Genomic DNA, 20,471 nt, shown 5'->3' on the forward strand with positions numbered 1-20,471 from the left:
GCCTTGTATCAACGGTTCAGGCTGGTGGTGGTGGTGTCATGGTGTGGGGAATATTTTCTTGGCACTCTTTGGGCCCCTTGGTACCAATTGAGCATCGTTGCAACGCCACAGCCTACCTGAGTATTGTTGCTGACCATGTCCATCCCTTTATGACCACAATGTACCCAACTTCTGATGGCTACTTTCAGCAGGATAAAGCGCCATGTCATAAAGCTGGAATCATCTCAGACTGGTTTCTTGAACATGACAATGAGTTCGCTGTACTCAAATGGCCTCAACAATCACCAGATCTCAATCCAATAGAGCATCTTTGGGATGTGGTGGAACGGGAGATTCGCATCATGGATGTGCAGCCGACAAATCTGCGGCAACTGTGTGATGCCATCATGTCAATATGGACCAAACTCCCTGAGGAATGCTTCCAGCACCTTGTTGAATCTATGCCACGAAGAATTAAGGCAGTTCTGAAGGCAAAAGGGGGTCCAACCCGTTACTAGCATGGGGTACCTAATAAAGTGGCCGGTGAGTGTATATATATATTCTATCTGTAACATATTAACGAGTTTACGATTTTGCAAACTAGATTCTGTTGCAACATTCCTGAAAAAATGTGTTTTTCTCAATTGGATGCAAAAACGCCTCAGGAAAATAGAGCTGGAAACGTCTGTGGGTGAGAGGGAAGTCGTTGGAAAACCTTCATCAGTGGGCAATGGGGTCAGTCGCCTTACAGACCTTTATTGAGGCGAAAATGTTTGTATCGGAACAATTTCTTCAACTCTGATGAGAAGAGTACAAGCGTACTTAAGGACAGATCATGATAATTATAATGCACAAATTGGTTTATGATGTCATGAACTGCTGTTATGATTCTTAACAGCAGATACAACATGTCAAATATATACATCGACAATTATATTTAGAGAATTTAAAGACTTGTGTGAACCATCTATCCAACTTTCAAATGTGCTTCTGATATTTTTAGTCTGTTCCTAACGAGGCCTTTTAGAAGATCCAACATTCTAGACCTAATCAACTGAGGCAGAACGCCATCAAAGAGTCGACAGTTTTAAATAGAGAGTAGCTAGAGATAAAGTGTGTTTTGAGGCATGTATTGAAGATGATTAATAACAAAAGATTAGCATGAACCTCAGAGGTAAACCTTTGAACTCATTTGGGCCTTGGAGACAGCAATAATGACGATGATGTAGTGAGCTATAATTGAATCTGAATTCAATTATCGGTATTTAGCGGTTGGCACAGAAGCCCCTCTGAATGTGTCACACTGGATTCAGCTTTAGGGTTCGGCTAAATCATATACTGGAATTTGTTGCTTCCAATCTGAAGCCTTTTTATGATGGTTGAATGGGATGACCTTAACTTCTATGTCATTTTCGTTTGATTTATGGGGTCGAGATGAAAAAGGACTCTGGAATGTTTGTCAAATTGAGCATTAGAGGTCCAGGTTCTTGAGTAAGAGATATGATGTATTTTAACCTCTATAAATGGCTGCAAGACTGATTGCAGTCTTTGTGGCAATTTATTTCAGTCAGCTTTATCATTTTAGAAATAAAACAAATTTGCGTGTGGGTATTTGATTTCTTGAGTGCATGAATCAAGCCATCCATCTGCTTCCTTTGTGAGTTTTTTCTTTGTTTTTTGAAGCTACCCAAGATACATTCACAATTTTACCAAATGAGAAAACTCCTGGGTAAGTACAGTTTCCTGTACAAAATGAACAAATGTTTTGCTTACAGCTTTATACTTTTATATAGTTTTATTTAAAAACAAAAATCTGGGCCCGATTTCAGAGGAAGGATGGAGTTAATGTTTTTTCAATCAGTAATTGCCCCTTTTGGAGCAGCAGAGGATCGAGTGAGCTATTCTCACCACTAGATGGCACAAGCAAAGCATGAGGAAACCCAGTCGGGATATTAAAGATGATGTTAAAGATGTTTTCATTCCAAAATAGTTTTGTTACGACAATGTTAACATCCTCATTCTAATTGCCTCTAGGCTCTCACAGCGCCATGTCACACTTCACTCTGTTTACTCACTTTTGTGCCGCGAGATATGAGATGAAATAAAAAGATGTACCTTTCTCAGGAGCGGAAGTGATGAAGACCACTTGGTATCGAATCAGAACTCAACATCTGGTCCCGCTGCCACGGTCTGCTTCTCCAACCCCCAGACCATCGTTTGTGCCATCAAGGCCCCACAGCTGTCTCACCGCATAACCTTTTTCATTATGTACCTTGTAGTATATTTTTCTCATTGATGGATAAGCCGGAGGACGAATGAATGCGACAGTGGAGGCTCCTCTCCAAAGGACTCCCTCGTGGCATTGGTTGTGTTGCTTTGACCCACGTTTACTCTCGCACAAAAACATTTTACTGTAGAGCAAGAACACACAAAATAACACACATCTGATCATCCATTGTGGGCCAGGATGGTTTAAAACAAATTAAGGCTCTTTTGTTAGCTCTGGCAAGATTTAGGATGTTTTCTTCCGGCCTGCAGTTACAAATGACTTGTCTAATAAAGCTATGCAACTGTGCTGCGGCACAGGTTGATTCAGGATGTGTGACATATTTTTTGTCTTAATAAGGTTTTTCATGTAAAACAATCTATTTCAGGGGGAGAAAAGGAAGAATTTCAATTATAATGACACACACACACACACACACACACACAGAGTTAGGAGCACAAGAAAAGAGACTCTGTGACTCGGTATTCAATTAGTGCTAAACTTTTTAAAGCAATAAACACAGCAAACAGTTAATTAAATATGATTCAGCCCCAGGTAAATGTCCGTGAGCGCATACGTTATATAAGATCATGCAGTAACATCCCTTCTGCTCCTCAAATACATCAGCCTGGTTGAATATTTGAAAGGAACCTTTTTAGTTATTCACTAGAGGAGCAAACTATTTTCAAATTTAATTAGTTATGTGACAAAATAGATCATATTCATTAGTGATAAAGTCAGCAGCTCTGCACCTTTGGTACCTCTTTGGAATTTAATTGTATCTCCAATTTTACTTTTGTGACATCAGATTTCCAGGAGAATTGATAATAGAAATCCAGGTCAATCGTACTGTACTCAATGTGGCTGACTGAGGTGACTTTGGTTTCCACAGATCACTTTGGAATGTAGTGTTGTGTTAGACGACGGAGAATCAAATGAGAAGTTTGTCAACAACTGGTATCACGGAGGAAATGAGGCCGCCATCTAAGTCTTTCTCGCTCACATGTTCCATATTTTTTCTCACTCAACTTTCCGAGGACTCTCCTGATTTCAGTATACAACTTTGTCTTTGTTCAAACTCTGATGTTCTCTTTAATCTTCTTGCCGTCGAAAGGTTTCTCTCTCTGACTTCCCTAAAGAGATTCAATCAAACTGACTTCAAATCCAGCTGGATGTTCTGTTGATTTACAGACGAACATGTTGTCCGTATTCATGAAGCAAATTAAGTTATTTTTCATCTTTTAACCAGACACATACCACCTTTTTTATCTTCTTGATAAAATAGCAACAAAGGAAAAGATGAACCCATCTCCTCAGTTTTAAGGCTATGCTGTGCAATATTTAGTTTTTCATCTCCCTTAAAGCATGAATTATTAACAAGGCAATGCCTAAAAAATATATTGGAGAACAAATTAATTCATTTGAAAACTGGCAGAAATGTGCATTTCTGAGCTAGAAGTGAATGGAACAAATGTGTACAATGGAGGAGGAATCACAGAAATAGCGCTCTGTGAGCCGCAGTGCTCGCTGCTGCTGTTGGATTTTCTTAAAAGAAACACAGCTTAATGAAACCTGACCAGCATGTTAAATCAGGTTTCAAGCTGATTTTTCTGCTGCTGAGGTGTGCCCCCCCCTCCCCCTCCCCCTACATTGTCCTAGCTGCTGTAATCGTTTGATGCTGAATGTGGGAACACTTCAACCAATGTTAAGAGCATGAAGCACGGCAGTCTGAAATTGCAACTCGCCCCGGCTACAAAATCGATCCAGCCTGGTTTGTTGTTTTCCAGTGTTTGGCGTTTGTCATTCTCTGTGGAGTTGATCATGTGCCTGCACCGGTCGACAGGTCACGCCAAACCTCCCATGAAATACACAGATTAAACTATTGGATGCAACAACACAAAGTCTCACCCAGGGTCCCAAAGAGAGGACCCCTGCTCCTGAATGCTCCTCGAGCATCATTGTGACGTTTTTTTCTCTGTATGAGAATCCTTGTGAAGAATCAAAAGCGTGTAACACCTTAAGGTAATGCCATCCCTTGAGCACCTTCCTGAAGTTTTAGTCATTGTCAAAATGCCAGCAAAATATTTTTAATTAGAATCAGAATCCGCTTTTTCAGTCTCAGGTGTGTTTGTCTTGTCAGTGTGATCATGGGACCGATGCTGTACATTGTAAACATGTTACTTGCCAGTATATTAGTGTTAAGTTCAGCCTCCTGCAGCACATACTGTCATTATATTGCCTCTTGCTTCATCGTCTTGTATGAGGCCGTTCATATAGCCTTCTTTTTGAAAGGTGCAGCCAAAACATGACGCAATCACAGCAAAACAACTTTTTAATTTGATTGTTTTACATTAAAAACACACACTGAATGCTGCATCACAAAATGAGAAAAAGCTATCCTGCGATAACAACAAAGTAGAGCCAAGAATCAGCCGTCGTCGTTTCCACCAAGAGAGGTGAGACGCGTTGGCGGTCTAACGCCCCTGCAGGTGGGCTGAAGTTTGTCGGTCTGAAGCCACAACATAAGATAGTACTCAGACAGCAGGTTGAGTCACAGATGGGAAATCATAATTCAAAAAGTCTCACAAAGCACTTGAATTCATTCCTACCTGTAAATGGACATTACCATGACGACAGAGACCAATGACTACATCCTCCACATTCCCCACACAAGCTTTTGGTGTGAAGCCGTATGTGTCGCCGGTATTTCCGAGGACACTGAAAGGTTCGGAGAGACCTGGTGCTCATACAAAAGTGTTCCCTTCGTGGAAAGCATGACATTCAACTTCCCTCAAAAATGCTGCTGCCTGTTACATAACATTCTCACCTGAACCGTGTCTTCAGTGAATTTCTTTTTGATGAAATCTAAGTGTGGGGTCCGTTTTCATGACAAAAAACTCCCACATATTTACACCACAGAACTTGTATAAAAAAAAAAAAAAACTTGCCTAACCCTCCTTATGCTGCTTTGTAATCATTTATATAATGAGAAAAATTGTTGTTTTATTTATATTATTATTTCTTGTTGGTGAAAGCCAAAAGGTGGCGGTAGCTGTCTGAAAGCACATTCATCTCTTATTATCATTAAATAATGGTTTGACGGTCTCGGCATATTTACGGGAGCCGTGTTTTGAACACGGCCGTCTGGCAAGCAAACAAATTTAGATTCTCTTAGCTGTGCTCTGGGTTTAGGTGCAGCAGCTAGAAGCAATTTATTCATATAAATTGACAGTAGGAGTATGACATCCCTTTAAAGATGTCTGTAGGGAACAGCTTAACACCCCTGGAGTCACATAGCAAACATGCCTTTTAGTAAACTGACTAAACTAGAACTGAGTGGAAAAAAATATGCAAAATGCAGACTGAAAAATATTTGGATTTCACTAATTTCAGAGTTCAAACTTTTTTTTTCTCCCCAGTGAATTATGCTCATACATCCCCAACCACCTTTACCTTCAAGGCAATTAACTAAGAGGCGAGGAATTGCCCCTTAGAATAGATTTTCAAAAGTACGCCGCTATCCAACCCATGATTTTATACAACCACATGTTCGATCTGTACATTCGAAGCTTGGTATCTCACTTGGGCCTTTGTCAAAGGCCCGTGCTGCAAGTAGAAAGAGACAAATGGCACACATGTACAGTAAAGCAACACTGCGGTCCAGCATTTGCATCAGCGAAGAAAGCAAGGTAGATTGACGCATGCAGTTCGAAACCAAGTTTGTACAGTTCATTTGGCAGTGCGCAACATGTTAATGTGTTTGTTACATATGCACATGGGGTAATCCCTCTGTGTGGGTTGCTGTCCCACCTAGTTTCCGGTTTTCTTTGTGCACGTGCGTGGGGACACAGACCCAACTGCCCTGGTCCGTCATAATGGAGGCCACGCTTCCACTGCAGTACAGTGCAGGCTGACAGAGGGGGCCGATAAGTCCGTCTGACAGCCCCTTAATCCCCATTAGTGCCTCAGGCAGGGCGTTTTGACAGAATGCAGCGCAGTCCTTTAGGCCAGTCCCTGGTCGTGTCCTCCTGTCCCCTGTTAAGGGCCTGCAGGGTGCCCTCACAGAGGATGTGGCGGCACCGAAGTGGAGGCGGCCTCTGTGCGTGTGGGGCTCTGAGGGGGCCTCAGCAGGCAATCTCCTCCAAGGTGCCCAGCGTCGTCTGCAAGGGGACTGTAACCGTGTGGCTGATGGACTCCGAGTGGTTTGCCACTGGGTCACAGGAACTCTAAAAAAAAGAAGATTTTAAAGCGTTACTGCTCGCTCAGACTAGCGAGGGGCACAGGATTGTTCATTTTAGGCTTCCTAGTGAAAAGTGGGTTTCTAGTGTGCAGCAGATCCCAGTCACATTAGATTGGTTGTTAACAGTACAATAATTTAACACAATTTAGTCAAAAGACGTGGCTCTTACCATTTAGTTGTGTACTCAAACAATATGTAATGTACTAAAGGCAAACGCCAGCTTTTGGGTATTGTTGATTCAGCTAAGATTTGATGTTGAAGCATGTGTTTGTTAAGGGGGGAAAGATGCTGCTAACCATCTCTTGGTTGCTCTTTGGATTCTATGAGAACTCCTTGGACGAACAAAGCATTTGTTGCCATGCTAGTATTGGTTTGAGATTTGCTGGGGGGAACTTCCCATCCGCTTGTGAACAATAGGGCAAGGGTGCATGAAGTTACACTCAACATGAGGCTCTGTGAGGAAAATTGACAAGTGGGGGGGGTTAAAGGCCATTCTCACCACATCCTCTCCGTGACTCTCGTCCTCCTCCTCTTTGCTCAGTAAATCCAGTAATCTGTCTTTCACCACCTGCAGATTGGGAAATAAAAGTCAGAAAAGGACTACTTTTGCACCAAACACAACTAGACTGTAATTACAGAAGAGAGCTTCCATAACAGCTACACCTAGATCTAAAAGCAGAGCGAGTAACTTGGTGGCACATGGCAACGAACTGCACCATCACAGTCATTCTAACATGCAAACTGTTAACGAGGGGCTGATGCCAGCGACCCGTGGGTTTATTATGCCCATTATTCTGTTATGGCGATTAAAAAGAGGATTTTCCTCTATATTTCCACACCCCTCAAGGAGACAGAGACTATTATGTGCTCGTCAGAACGCTCTGCAGCTGAAAGCAGCAAAGACGCTCTAAAGAAAGTCACACAGTAGAGCGAATGTAATGGAAAATCACAAGCACACATTCCTTCATCTCAGGCTGGATCTGACGTGAATCCAGCTCTTTGTATCAAAACAGCTTTTTATATGAGTGACTTTGCTTTTGTTGTCAGCTTTCATGGTCGATGGGATTCTTCCAGCTCTTCACTGAAAAATCCCAACGGAGAGCTTATGATTTGTGTTGCACTGAGTGAGACCCTTTAAAAGGAGTGATATGTTGCCTTAATTAGATGTTTAAACATTCATGTGAGGAAAAGAAGGGGGTGGGGGGGGTGTGACAGCATCTTAAGACAGACCTCGTAAGCATAGTCAAACAGCTCTAGGATGGTCAGGATGCTGGCTCCAATGAACAGACCCATCTGGCCCCCGATATCACCTGCAGACAAGTAGGATAGTTTATAAGTCAACAATGTAAAACCATAATCTGGACCAAAGGAACAGCTCCTGAACACGATCCTGCGTTTTCACCCGGTCTAGTTTTAGTCAGTATATGGGTTCTAGGTTTGCTTCACTCCCATTTCCAAAGATTACAGCTTTGGTTCATTACTTGGACAATAGTGAAACAAATGAAAGCAAAACCCTGCTACATGAAATACAAATACTAACAAGTGCATTGACCTGAGGGAGAGACCTCCTTGATGCTGTGACAAAATGGTTAAAATGTTTTTTTACACAAACTAACGCCATCAAATCAGACATTTGAATTAAAGCAGAATGACAGTGAGTATATTTGACTGGATACCGATTTGGAAAATGAAGCAAACCTTGAGAAAATCTTACCCAGCAAGCCTGCGACCTCGTAAGCCTTCTTTTGTTCGATGGTCTCATAGTTTAAGGCCTCAAAGAACACATCCAATACTAAGATGTTGTCTCTGCAAAAGGAAGAATTGGGCATTAGACCTAAAGAATCCGGTACCCAACGACAACCAGGCAATTGTGAGGTTCAATACGTTTTAAGTGAGTACTGTTAAATTAATTTATTTAAAGCTGTTATTCATATTAATTCCATGCGATTTGACTACGGTAATACTACTCACCATCCCAACATCAGAGCATCATTTGGAGGTTAAGAACTCACGTGATGTATTTCTCAGACTTGTTGAACTTCTTCTGGAGGTAACGGGCCGAGGTCTTGCTGGGGATTTTGACCATGGACAGCTCCTTGTTGTAGCGGGTCATGTTGCACGGCGCCCTGCACATGCAGTTGCTGCTCTCCACAGCCGACAGTTTAGCTTCACGCGGGAGGGGGAGCGGTGGAAAGGGGAGAGGCGTGATATCGGGGGGGGGCGGTGTTGAAGGTAACGAAATATGGAAGGATGGTTTGATGGTGATAATGACGATGCGCAGAAGGAAAAATGTTTTTTTAAGCACACATTGAGACATTTGCATGTATACTTCCATGTACAAAATAGAAATAATAACAGTCCAATATCACTTACAAGATCATTCACTTTTTTTGGTAGAAATTATATTTCTTTATAGCAAATAATGCACTAGCAGGTGTAGTGAAGTAATAGAAAACCAACAAAACCTAAAAATCAGGACATCCGTGCTAATGACTTTGTGAAATTGAATAATTAAGGGGCATGTTAAAAAATACTAGCAGTGTGGAGTTCAATTTGTGGGGTCATTCCTTCTGCGCTTACTTAAAGGTGAAGGCAGTGAATGTTACACATGGGGGTTATGGTGCATTTCTCTCTGGAAATCTGAGTAAATGGGTTGTTCTCAACATTGCTCAGAAGAACATTTCAAATAGTTCAGTGGAGAGGGGAAAACGTATACAGAAGGACAGAAAATACAATCTCAAATGCTTTAAAATGCAAACAAAAACCAAAATACAAATACAACGTGAGTTTATAATCTCAATCTAATTAATTATCAAGGCTTAAGATGAGTAATGTTTGTTAATAATGTTCTTTTTCCTTAAATGTATCTTTTTTTGGTATCTCAACAAGACTACGATGAACCTAAAAATTGTGGCCGATCATTTGAAACGCCAGTTTAAATTGTCCAAATGGTACACGCACCAAAAATGTTTAATCCGTCACATCTTTGTGGTGTGTTAGGGCCACCTGCACATCAGAGCCACCTGCACATCAGAGCGCGATGAAACATTTACAGAAACCAAAGACAATGGTCACATTTTCCGATGTGAAAACACACTGTACCTTCAAACACGAGTATACAAATACCACAAAGCATTGCAAACGTGGCCTCATTCATACTGGGCCTTGAGTCATGCGGATGTTTACTCCATAAAAGCCTGAATGCCAGTATAAGTCAATGTCACTGTCAAAGTCACAATATCTAACGCGCCAAACACAAACACCCCCTCCAGCGGCATCCGCGAAAACAGCCCTCACCCTGACAGAGACAAAGCCCCGATGCAAAAATGCCAGACTCTATTCACGGCTCTGCTTTGGCAGTTTGACTCAGAGAGAGAGAAAAACCCTCCACTGAAATGCATTGGATGGTTTCATGTTGAGCCCACAGCCACCAACAACTCTCTCACAGTGACTGTAATGTTAAGCGACACAGGCGTTTCAAATATAGCTCTTAAAAAAGCTTTCTCTGGCATCGCGGCTGCACGTCCTAAACATAGAACCCTTCCCACCAAAGTTGCAAAGTTTAAATGGAGTTGATCTGCTCTCTCTGGATTGAAAAATCCCAAACCCTTAATTCTCTAAATGTAGACGTTGATGTCTCCAGTAGCTCTGTGGCCGACCCGCAGATCTCAGAGAAACAGGCGGCGCCCCCCCCCCCACCGCTCACTAATAGCCGGTGGGACCACACAGTCACGTAATTGCAAGAGGAAATTCAATATAACTTCTCTGAGGTTTTTCTATTCAAATGAGACATTATTGGATACACAGGAGCAAGGCCTTGTGCATTCAAATGATTGATTGGATTTTTCGGATCCCCTCACTTTTGTCCACCACCCTCCCTCATTTATACTCACATTTGAATGTAAAAGATCAAACTACCATAATACATTATTTATTCATAACAATGTATATCAACCAATGTTAAAACAGTAACACTAAAGCTAAAACAAACAATTGGAGATACTCGTGTTTTCTAAAATCCAGAGCAAATGACTAGAAAAGCAAGTTGTTCGTCCGTCTCCAAAAACCCGAAACCTAATCAAACTCCGGGGCGTGAAATGTTCTTTGACGGGCACAGCAAATTGGCCCTGCCTTTACAACAAGAATACATTTGCATTCAAGGATCCGTGTGTGTGTGTGTGTGTGTGTGTGGGCACACGGGAATATGTAAAATATGTCGAATTTAAAAGGTTTAACGTTTCTGGTTTTCAAAAAATAGTTTTCCCTTGCGAGGGAGAGAGCAGAGAGAAAGGCGTGGGAAGAGAAAGTTTCTCTGATGCTCCCCCTGGCCACCAGCTGAGCATGATACTAATTAGTATGCTTATGATTTAAGTTAAATTACTGGTTACTTCTGTTTTCACTTACTTTTATCCATTCCATGATTTCTCAACTACTATTCTCATAAATCTTGAGTTAGCGCTCCTTCAATTTAAAGACTTGTTGCCCCTTTAGCTTCCTAGTGAGTATTTGTTGATATCACCACGGCAACCATAGAGGGTCGTATCGTAGATGACCACAATATATCATTTTTTAAATGTTCCCACACCGTATCATTTTCTGATACAGAGCGACAGTGGACGGCATATGTTCAGATCTGCAGTCCTTAGATTTTCTTTGTTATAATTCGCCTTGACATATTACCAAATTGGAGACTACTGCTGTGCAATCGCTCTCTGAACAGATTCCTTTATGGAAAAATGTCTTTTGAAACTGTCTGACTGTAAAGTGTATGCGTGCTTTGATGCACTTCAACAAGCTGGCAACATGGCCGACAGGAAAACAATAAAGAAACGTCTGTCTCGTTATGATTCCGCTGCTTTGGAAGGCTAATGGCCCTTGACTCTTAGACACGTTTCAAGGAACTAATTTAAATAAAATCATAATGAAACCATCTCATCTGAAAGTCACACAAAACATTGAGACATATGGGAACTTTCCAAAAATAATCTGTTTAATATCCTCAAAACAGCTAGACGAGCCAAAAAATTCAATATAAAATCGGGAATTCGACAGGATGGAGCAAAGGCTGCCTTTGAAAGGGAGCTTTAATTAACCTCAATGCAAGAAATATATCTTCTTTATCTATCTGACAGCCCATCCATTAAATTGTCTGCTCTGGTATTGTTTACAGACTAGATGAGCTCTTCACACACAAGGGGAAACATTGAGATGAGTCCTGTTCCCTCAGCAAATCAGAAAATTAAGCAGCGACAGAGACGCCTTCCTCGCCTTGACCAGCTGACTGAGAGTCATTTCTTGACCGCAACGTGTCCTTTTAAAAAAAACATAGCAAGGCCAGCGAGCACAGGCAGCGTGATGGTGACCAAAGCAGACCTGTTACCTCATGGAGTGCCTGGACATACGCGATGGTGTGTGTCTGTTGAGCCGACCCGAGCCGAGGACTCTCCGCAGTGTTATTAATGTTTAAAGCGGGTTTAACATTAAAGCTCTGAATCAACAGGAGAGGAGAGATAATCCTCACCCGTCCCTGAGACTGAAAATGATATGTAAACAATAGAAATACAGCGTGAGTGTGCGTGTGAGTGTGTGTCATCTTGGCTCGTGTTCTTGAGGTTGTGTGTGTGTGTCTTACCGAGGGCAGGCTCGGCACAGTCTTTGTACTGCTCCGGTGTGCAGTAAGAGGCATCGCCTAAGAACAGTTATATGAGGAGGAATTAGTCGATGGTGGTGCACACATTAAATCATTAAATCCCACGTAATTCCTTTTCTTGTTTTATGCCAACAACCAATCCAGCATTGACTTGTGACATCAATGTGAGGCCTCTCCATGCCGTCTAATCTCACACAAAATACTGCAACCTTGCTAAATCTGTTGCTGTGTGCAATGTTCAATACACCCACATACTGTATTGTGTGGAAATCAGACCAGCGGTAGCGCTTTACCGGGCATGTGCACCATCCTGCAGTTGCAGTTCTCTACGATGTAGCGGGTTTCACAGTCAATCCTGCAGGCGGTTACACTGTACACCTGGAAAAAGCCCGACTCCAGAGCTTTGGATTCACACTCTCCCCACGGGGGAGGCAGGTAAGTCAGCTGCAAGAGAGAAAACAAGGTATTACTATGTAAATTGTAATTGATTGCATACTAGAATGTTAGAAAACCAATAAGGGCAATAGAGCTGTTATCACAGCCATCTCAGTGCTTCCAGTGCTTTCAGTGCTTATCTCCATCGCCCATATACGAATACAAGATGATATTACTGCATACATCAAACAAGGAAACCAAATGAAAGGGCCCCAATCATGAGATGAAATCAGAAATATATAAAAAAGTATATGCTTTGGAAGTATTATTTAATAGTAGTATTTACTATTAGTTATTTTTGACATTTCACATGTATAATGTGGAAAGATCCATACAGCAGCAGATGCATTCCTTCCTCCTCGAGCCGAATACCAAGCAGCAGAAGAGGCTCACCACAAACCAGGCGGTGCGGAAAACAATGCAACAGATAGCCAGCCTCTGTCAGAAAAATCCCAGGCCGCCTGGCAACGGGACCACAAAAACTCCAAATGTTCTCCTCCCGCTCCTGTGGCTCCAAGGACTGACACAGCAGATGAAGAAGGAGGGACACCGGACGGAGCAATGTGGAGGCCCATCTGCTCGGAAACACTCGGCATCCATCACACTCTGTTCCCCAGTTCCCTTCATTGTCATCACAATGTGTCCCAACTGGGGATTCTTCAGCCAAAAGAGCAATTTTTGGGGATGAGGCAAAACACAAAACCCTGCCAGGTGAAATTTGGCCACAGTCCGCTTGTTGGTCCTCACAGGATTTGAAACCCTGTCTCTCCCCCTTTTAGGCGATGTTGATCTGAGCTTCTAGAGGTTGATGCTCTAGGTCTTCCGATCATTTTACCGAACATAAGACGATAAATCCAAACGCCACAATCTAGCATGCTTAATATGGCATATTTATTGAGTCTCAGAGCCTCAAGCCATTTCTGGACACGGCTGCTATATCTCCTGTGATAATTAAACGAGCCTTTCTCGAAGCCAGCAGAAAGCACAAGCTGTGAATACCAACATCCATATGCAATTACTTATATTAGAGACTAAAGAAAGATGCTTTGTGGCAATCCTTGATCTTTATAATCACCTTCACACCTCAGCCAATTTTTATTTCTTTGCTAATTAAAGTCAGATGTGGCTAATTGGAGATGCGATTATTTCCCTGTAATCAGATAAGCCAAAGTGCTCAATATCACTATTTCTTGAACTAATTTGGGACCCTGTTGACCTGATTATTATCATTTAATAAAATACAAGGCATGTGTAATTAATGAATGTTATTGTTAGAAAGTTGGATTTGTTAACAGATGGGATTAGAGCTGCTTGGGTGAGCTTTATTGTAAACTGTAGAGCACTGGTTTAGTCTGGACATCGACACCAAAATAGTGTAACAGTCAACTTGTATTTTAAATAGCTGTCTGTGTATAAGTCATAACTTTATGAATTATACACAGACAGGGAACTCTCTCTCTTTTCGCTTAAGTCAAAAGCCGACAGACAGACAACTTCTATGTCGCCAGAGCTATAATTTAAAAGTGCATGTCTACGTTTGAAAACACTTTTAAACCTTAACTATTTGCTGCTAAATTTGTACATTTAGCTCATTGGATTTAGATGATTTGGCCCAGAATTATTTACCAAAATAAGCTTTTTAAAGGCAGACTGATCCAAAGATCCACAAAATCACCACAGCTTTTTAAAATGTGTTTCCCAGGAAACTGACGTGAAGTATGTAATTCAATCATCAGTATTCAGCATTGTCTTTGATATTTAACGATTCCCCCCCATGTTTTTATTGAAGATTAAAAATACAGCTGGGAACATCTCGCCACAGGAGGTGTTTTCCCAGACTTCTTATACAACTTGCAACTGTGCATCAATTAGCTGGAGCACATCTTTCTGTGTTCCCCACTGCGCGGGCCTGTGGATTTGGACAGAGTTTTTCTCAGCAGGCGGTCAGCCTGCCAGTCAAAGAACTGGGCAGAGAGATGACAGCCTCCCTGGTGGCTCATTACCCAGGAGGCCTAAACATCACCGGATTGATCTCTTCCGCTTCCTACGGCTGAGTCGACTCTGCATCGCAGCGCCACACTGAGCTGTGTACCGAAGGAAAAAAAAATATTGGAAATCAAAATGCACTGCATATGCAATTCATCAGCGATGATACGCAACAAATGTGAAGCAATAGTGTTATTTTTTGGGTCTTAATTTTACTTTTAGAGACTAATATGGTTGTGGTAGCACCACATGACATCAGTACGTGAGAGGGGTCTCTTATAGTGATCAATCCGTAAAGAAGTTCACCTCATCTCTACGAGGCTTTAAAGTGCCTTTCAGCTCTCTGTTTTTGTTGAAGTGCAGAGTTGAAATCACACCGCAAACTCTTCAAAGAGTCAATTGTACGAAAGAGCTGGAGTCATTATCCAGTGTCAAGATCAGATTCATTTGCAACACTTAGCAGAGTTGGAAATGTAACTGTACAGTGTCACACTACTTGGTGTAGAGCTTGTCTCTATGTACTGTGGCGCATGGATTGTAGAGGGTGAGTCAGGAAACACGAGGTTGGTAGTTCAAACCCTGGCTGCTCCATGTTCCACGTCAAAGTGTCCCCTGAGTAATACTTCTAACCCTGAGTTGCAGCATGGGCTAAAATGTAAAACCATGTGTTAAAAATGCAACATAAGTTACTTTAGTTAAAAGATTTAATTTTGACAGTCTGAGTTAAACTGACAAGATTGGGACAATATAAACACCAGCTTAGAGTTCAAATTGAATCTCACAGAGTCAATTTAACTCACTGAATTTTTTGCTGTGTCGCGTCTAACGCGTAACATAGCAGAGCGATCAGTTGCTAACATTTATTATAATAATAATATTACACTTCCCTCTATTAGATTTCACCTCCAAATGAATGCAAATGCTGCCCAGTTTATGGATGAGTAAAGCGGCAACTGTTTGCTTTCGTCTCCCTGTGGCAATTTAATACATAATTGTGGTCACAGCTTGTTTCTAAAGACACCAAGTTGACAAAATTGTTATTGTGGGGTTTTATTGCCCTCACAATGTTTGCAAAAGCAACAAAAAATGAATGGATTTTGCAGACAGAAAAGACAATTAGAAGGAACCTTGATATGAATCTAACTGGTAAGAGAAGGACAATCAATTCATTCATGGTTTGAGATCAAGTGAAGCACCAATCTACCAACAAGGTCAAAGCCGCTGTGAGGGGGGGGGAAAGTCATCATTTGTCAACAAACCCCACGAGGCCGGAACGGGCCAATTCAGGTTTTAGAGCGTATTGGTATATGTTATTATGATCATAAAGCTATTAACTGTGCAGAAGTGACATATACCCTCTGCTCTTGTGTGGCGACAAAAGTCTGGAAACCAGGGGCCACGCCGAAGCCCAGCTCGTGAACGAATGGGGGCTCCGCCTGGCTGTGGATCTGCACCCGCACGCCCGCCTCGAAGGCCGTATCCTCTGGAAAGGAAGACAGATGGAAAGACTACGTTAGATCATTTATTCGGGCAATATACAAACCAATATGTGCAGAAAAGACACTAAAATGTCTGACCGCTAAAGGGACTAAAGGAGCGAAAAATATCTGTCCCCACAGATGCTGCTGCAGAGAGTAAAAAAAATGAATTTCCTGCATAAAACATTTAGCAAATTTGGCTCACAAAATGTCTGAGAAATTCGGTCTCATGTTTCTTGACTTAAAACAGTGGCGAGAAGAAGGAGGCTTGCTGCTGACTCACGGACCTTTATCCTGCAATTCAAATCACTTCAGCACACACACACACACACACACACACACAATTATGGGCAAGGACAAAAAGAGAGCTGTGACATTTACGGGGAAAGAGAGCGCGCTCTGTAAAGAATCGATAATGTTCTCTACCCATGTCGCCACTTTCAGTGAGCTGCCGGATTTTCAATCAAGGTTTCCCGCGCCAGACGATCAGTCAGACTCCTCGCGTCGCTTTGCAACCAACAAACCTCGGAGCCTTTTAGCCTGTGAGGTCAGCCTCAAGAAACCACAGAGAGCACACACTCATACACACACATACACACACATGTAGCACTGTGTGTCATCAATCTGCAGCACCAAGCGACAGCTTGGACGCGTTCACATCGAAAAATAGATGAAGAGATCAAACACGCACTTTTCCCGGCTGTGTGCGTGTTTGAGAACCGCGATTGTGAAAAGAGTAAGATAGTGTTTGTGATTCTGTGTGTGTGTGTGTGTGTGTGAAAAAGAACACAAAAAACATCTTGTGTTTGAGAAGGATAATCACATTCTACGTGTGTGTGTGTGTGTGTGTTTGTCAGATATAGAGGTCATTATCGTGAATGTGCAGGCTGAACATGTAAAAATAACACGTATAACAGCCTCCTCTTGTCTAGTTTCAGGATTTCCACCAAATTTTGGAACCCATTTGCAGCAGCCAAGTGAGATGCAACACTGACGAGGCTCGGTCTCAATCTTGTTCCAGGTCACCACACCAGAGTCCACACGGTGTTGGTCATGTCGTGTTATTTGATCCTCTTGGAGCAAACCAGGCTAAAGTTTGTATACCTGTACCAGCCAAGTCCATTAGGAAATCATATGAAACCAGGTATAATTCTCAAAATCAAGATAAACTAGTTTGTTGGGTTCACATTAAAGTTAAAGATTCATATTCATTTTTCATTGGACAACTAAAATCCTTCCTTAATATTAAAATAGGGCTGTGATGACATAAGCATCAAAGTAGAACTGAAATGTCTTCAACAATCAGATAGATGTTATTGTCATGTTATTGTCATGTATTTCAGTTAGTGGCATCTTCAAGAAAGAAACTCCTGACATTGAATATATTTGTCTCCTTATTGTTGCACTAATTCTCCATTAGAAGCCATAACATTTTAAACAGTTACTGTCAAATGCATTGAAAAACACATGAAGGAGTCACAATTTTGCACTGTGGGACATATGAACTACACTTACCACTGTCAATAATAATCTTGTTGTGATGCCTACACAACACAACAATATAGGCACAAAATGCACTGGCACTTAATTATGACAAATGAATACGCCGCCCAGTTTTTCTGTTCGTTGGGTTTTTAATGGTATATATAACAATTTCTAATAGAGGTAATATTAAGAGACACGATAAAATTATAAAACGTTTTTCTTAAACATACATACTATGTTTATCGGCTAAAGTTCAATAAGATTCTATTTTCTGTTACATTGTTGTAAACAGAGCTGTGTGGCTCTCGGTAAACAATTAGCTGCACCAATAGATTGTAATATTGCGACTGTTCTAACTGATACTAACCCGACAAAATTTGTCAATGATCTATGTGTTCAGCTACTGAGTGTTGATTATTTGGCATTTTGGATTGATGAATGTGTGTTGAATTTTTACAGTGAATGCTGAATACAATTAGAAATACTGAGAACAAACTCAATTGATTTCCTCAGAAAAAGTGGTTTTGAAAAGGTCTTCTGCTTTTATAAAAAATAAACAGTAATCCACAATGACGACATGAACGTGTTATTTGAAAATCCATTTAAAAAATGTCACTTACATGGTATTCAAACTCAGAATGCCATGACATTACACAGGAAAAAGAAAAGGCATCAAAATATTAAATCCAACTCAGGACTAGAAAAGAGAGAGAGGCTTGAAATATGACTCAATCCTCCAATCTATCTTAAGTATTTTCATTGACTCCCTTCAGCCCTAATTCCCTTCCCGAATTGAATCCATTACATTTTCCGGTTCTACTCATCTTCTAACAGATGAGCACATACATAAATGTGGTCCGTGTACAGACTCATTTGCACACCAATGAGTCGACCCTATGGGATTTGTCCGGTGAAGCTGCTACGACATTTGAGTACATTTTGGTGGTTCGGGTGGCTTGTGAGAGATCATGAGAGGTACAGGAGAGAATCAACTGGGGTGAATGAGGAACTTGGTCCGTGAGAGTGAAGCTGGGAGGTCATCCAGGGGTATCCTGGGGTATGCTAATGTATTGGCTTTCTCTGTAATGAAGGAAATATTTCCTCACTAAGTGTCAAGAATTTCCACAATACTCAAGTTTCTCTCTTTTTATTTCATATGTTTACCTGCTTAAAACATAAAAGTAGTAACTTGTAGTGGATATTTTTGATCAAACCAGATTAGGAAAATATTAAGCAAAACATAAACCAATCTCAATTCACATGTGAATTCACATGTGGCTTCAACAGAGAAACTCTCAGTAAGTCTTCAAAAAATATATAGTTCTAAATTTTGGTTGGTTGCTTGGCAACTTACTCTGTATAGGGAAAGAGACAGCTCACAATGTATGAGAAGAAGCAAATGTGCACTACAGGGGCAGCTTGTCCTACACCAGAGCAGTTGAAGTTCACCCACACACCAATTGATTAAAGATTCACCGATATGGCTTAAAAATGAAACTCCTTCTGGCAGAGAGACAGAAACTGCACGGTTCCAACAAGAAAAAGTAACAGTTTGACACACACAAGACCGCACAGACAAGAACAGCCCACTAATCAAACACCACATCATCAGCTTTACCTAGGCTGCTCCTGTTGCCTAGAAACCTGCTGCGCTTGACAGTAAAGCCTTAAAACCTGAATAAATGAATAAACTGAATTGTATGAGTGAGATGTCCTTATTTTAAAGTGTTGGAATAAAATATGGATATTTAACTGCAAAGTAATAATGCGTGTTTGATACCTTTTTTCTTCTGAAACTGATCTACTGTCCCTAACAAAAACCAAATTGGGAACCCTTTCCCGCTGTCGGCGCAACTGCCTCTGTCCTGAAAAAGTCGGCCGGCTGTGCATGATGGAATATGCTGGGCTGCAAAGGATCAGATGTGTCCTCCAAATCGGTGCATGGAGGGCTGCGGCCCCCCCGACGGCATTCAGAGGAGCCGGCGACGTAATGGGACAGCCGAGCTGCAGCGGAGTCGAAGCCGAAGTGACGTATGCGGTCGGCAAATGCGTCCTAAAGGATGCAGCCTAGGGAATTGATACATACTTTCTCTCTCTGTGATGTGGAAGTGACCAGGAGGAAATGATACAGGAGGGAGGGGGGGAGGGGGGACACAGATTGTGGCACCTAAGACTGAATAATTCAAAGCCAAAGGAGGAATCCCTTGAGCAGCCATGACACATGACTTGTGTTTCAACTCTGCTCTCTGCTTGCAAGCATTTAATAAATGTCCTGTTCAATTATTTCACATCGGTCTCGCAACTAGGAGCCAGGATCTGAGATGAAAGCTATGGCACATAGACAGAAGGAAGATCACACTGGTGATCGTAAGCAAAAAGGGAGAGATTATAGACCTTAATGTAACGTGAAAAAGTAAAACACTGTTCAAAAAGTCCAGAACTCTTTCCATGTCACTCCATCAATGATGCTGTAAACACATAGTGGATGAGCTCAATGTCACCAGTTTTTTGGGAATTATGAAATGATAGGTCTTCAAATTTAGCTTCCTGAAATCTGTGTCTCTGATATGAGAAGAAATTGAAAATGAATCTCATCCCAGTTTGACAAGCTGTGATGTTTTTGAAGGTCTTTTCCCCACACAGCAAACATTTTGTAGTTGTTGTGCTAAATGTAGACATGTGATGGGTGCTGAGTGTGCGAACTGACTGCTTTGATCAAGACTGCTTGACAAATCTAACATCCCAAAGGCCTGCCTGACGCTGCAACTGCAAATTACTTTTCAAAAAAGGTCGATGTATAGCAGTAGTTGAAAAAAATAAATAGGATATTATGTATGTTCAAGTTTGTAGATGCAAAATATACATTTTGCTTATAAACACTGCATGTTGTGGGAGATATTTCTAACACATTTTAAATTGTTAATTTAAGCTTTTTGAAATGTTTCAAGAATT

At 41.4% G+C, this 20,471-nt stretch overlaps 1 protein-coding gene across 2 annotated transcripts in view; it reads right to left on the reverse strand.

Annotated features, from left to right (window-relative positions):
* Positions 1–6,357: 6,357 nt before the first annotated feature.
* asic2 (acid-sensing (proton-gated) ion channel 2) overlaps positions 6,358–20,471 on the reverse strand; it is a 206,477-nt gene continuing 192,363 nt past the window's right edge. For both annotated transcript variants that reach the window (XM_037475469.2, XM_037475468.2), the window contains 8 exons: positions 15,912–16,039; positions 12,429–12,579; positions 12,118–12,174; positions 8,498–8,651; positions 8,200–8,291; positions 7,716–7,795; positions 6,985–7,053; positions 6,358–6,471 (listed from right to left, as the gene is read on the reverse strand). In XM_037475469.2, coding sequence (XP_037331366.1) covers positions 6,370–6,471; positions 6,985–7,053; positions 7,716–7,795; positions 8,200–8,291; positions 8,498–8,651; positions 12,118–12,174; positions 12,429–12,579; positions 15,912–16,039 — 833 coding nt within the window. In that variant the 3' untranslated portion in view covers positions 6,358–6,369. The remainder of the gene's footprint in view (positions 6,472–6,984; positions 7,054–7,715; positions 7,796–8,199; positions 8,292–8,497; positions 8,652–12,117; positions 12,175–12,428; positions 12,580–15,911; positions 16,040–20,471) is intronic.

The sequence above is a fragment of the Pungitius pungitius genome, chromosome 12 (genome assembly GCF_949316345.1).
Source record: "Pungitius pungitius chromosome 12, fPunPun2.1, whole genome shotgun sequence".
Lineage (NCBI taxonomy): Eukaryota > Metazoa > Chordata > Actinopteri > Perciformes > Gasterosteidae > Pungitius > Pungitius pungitius.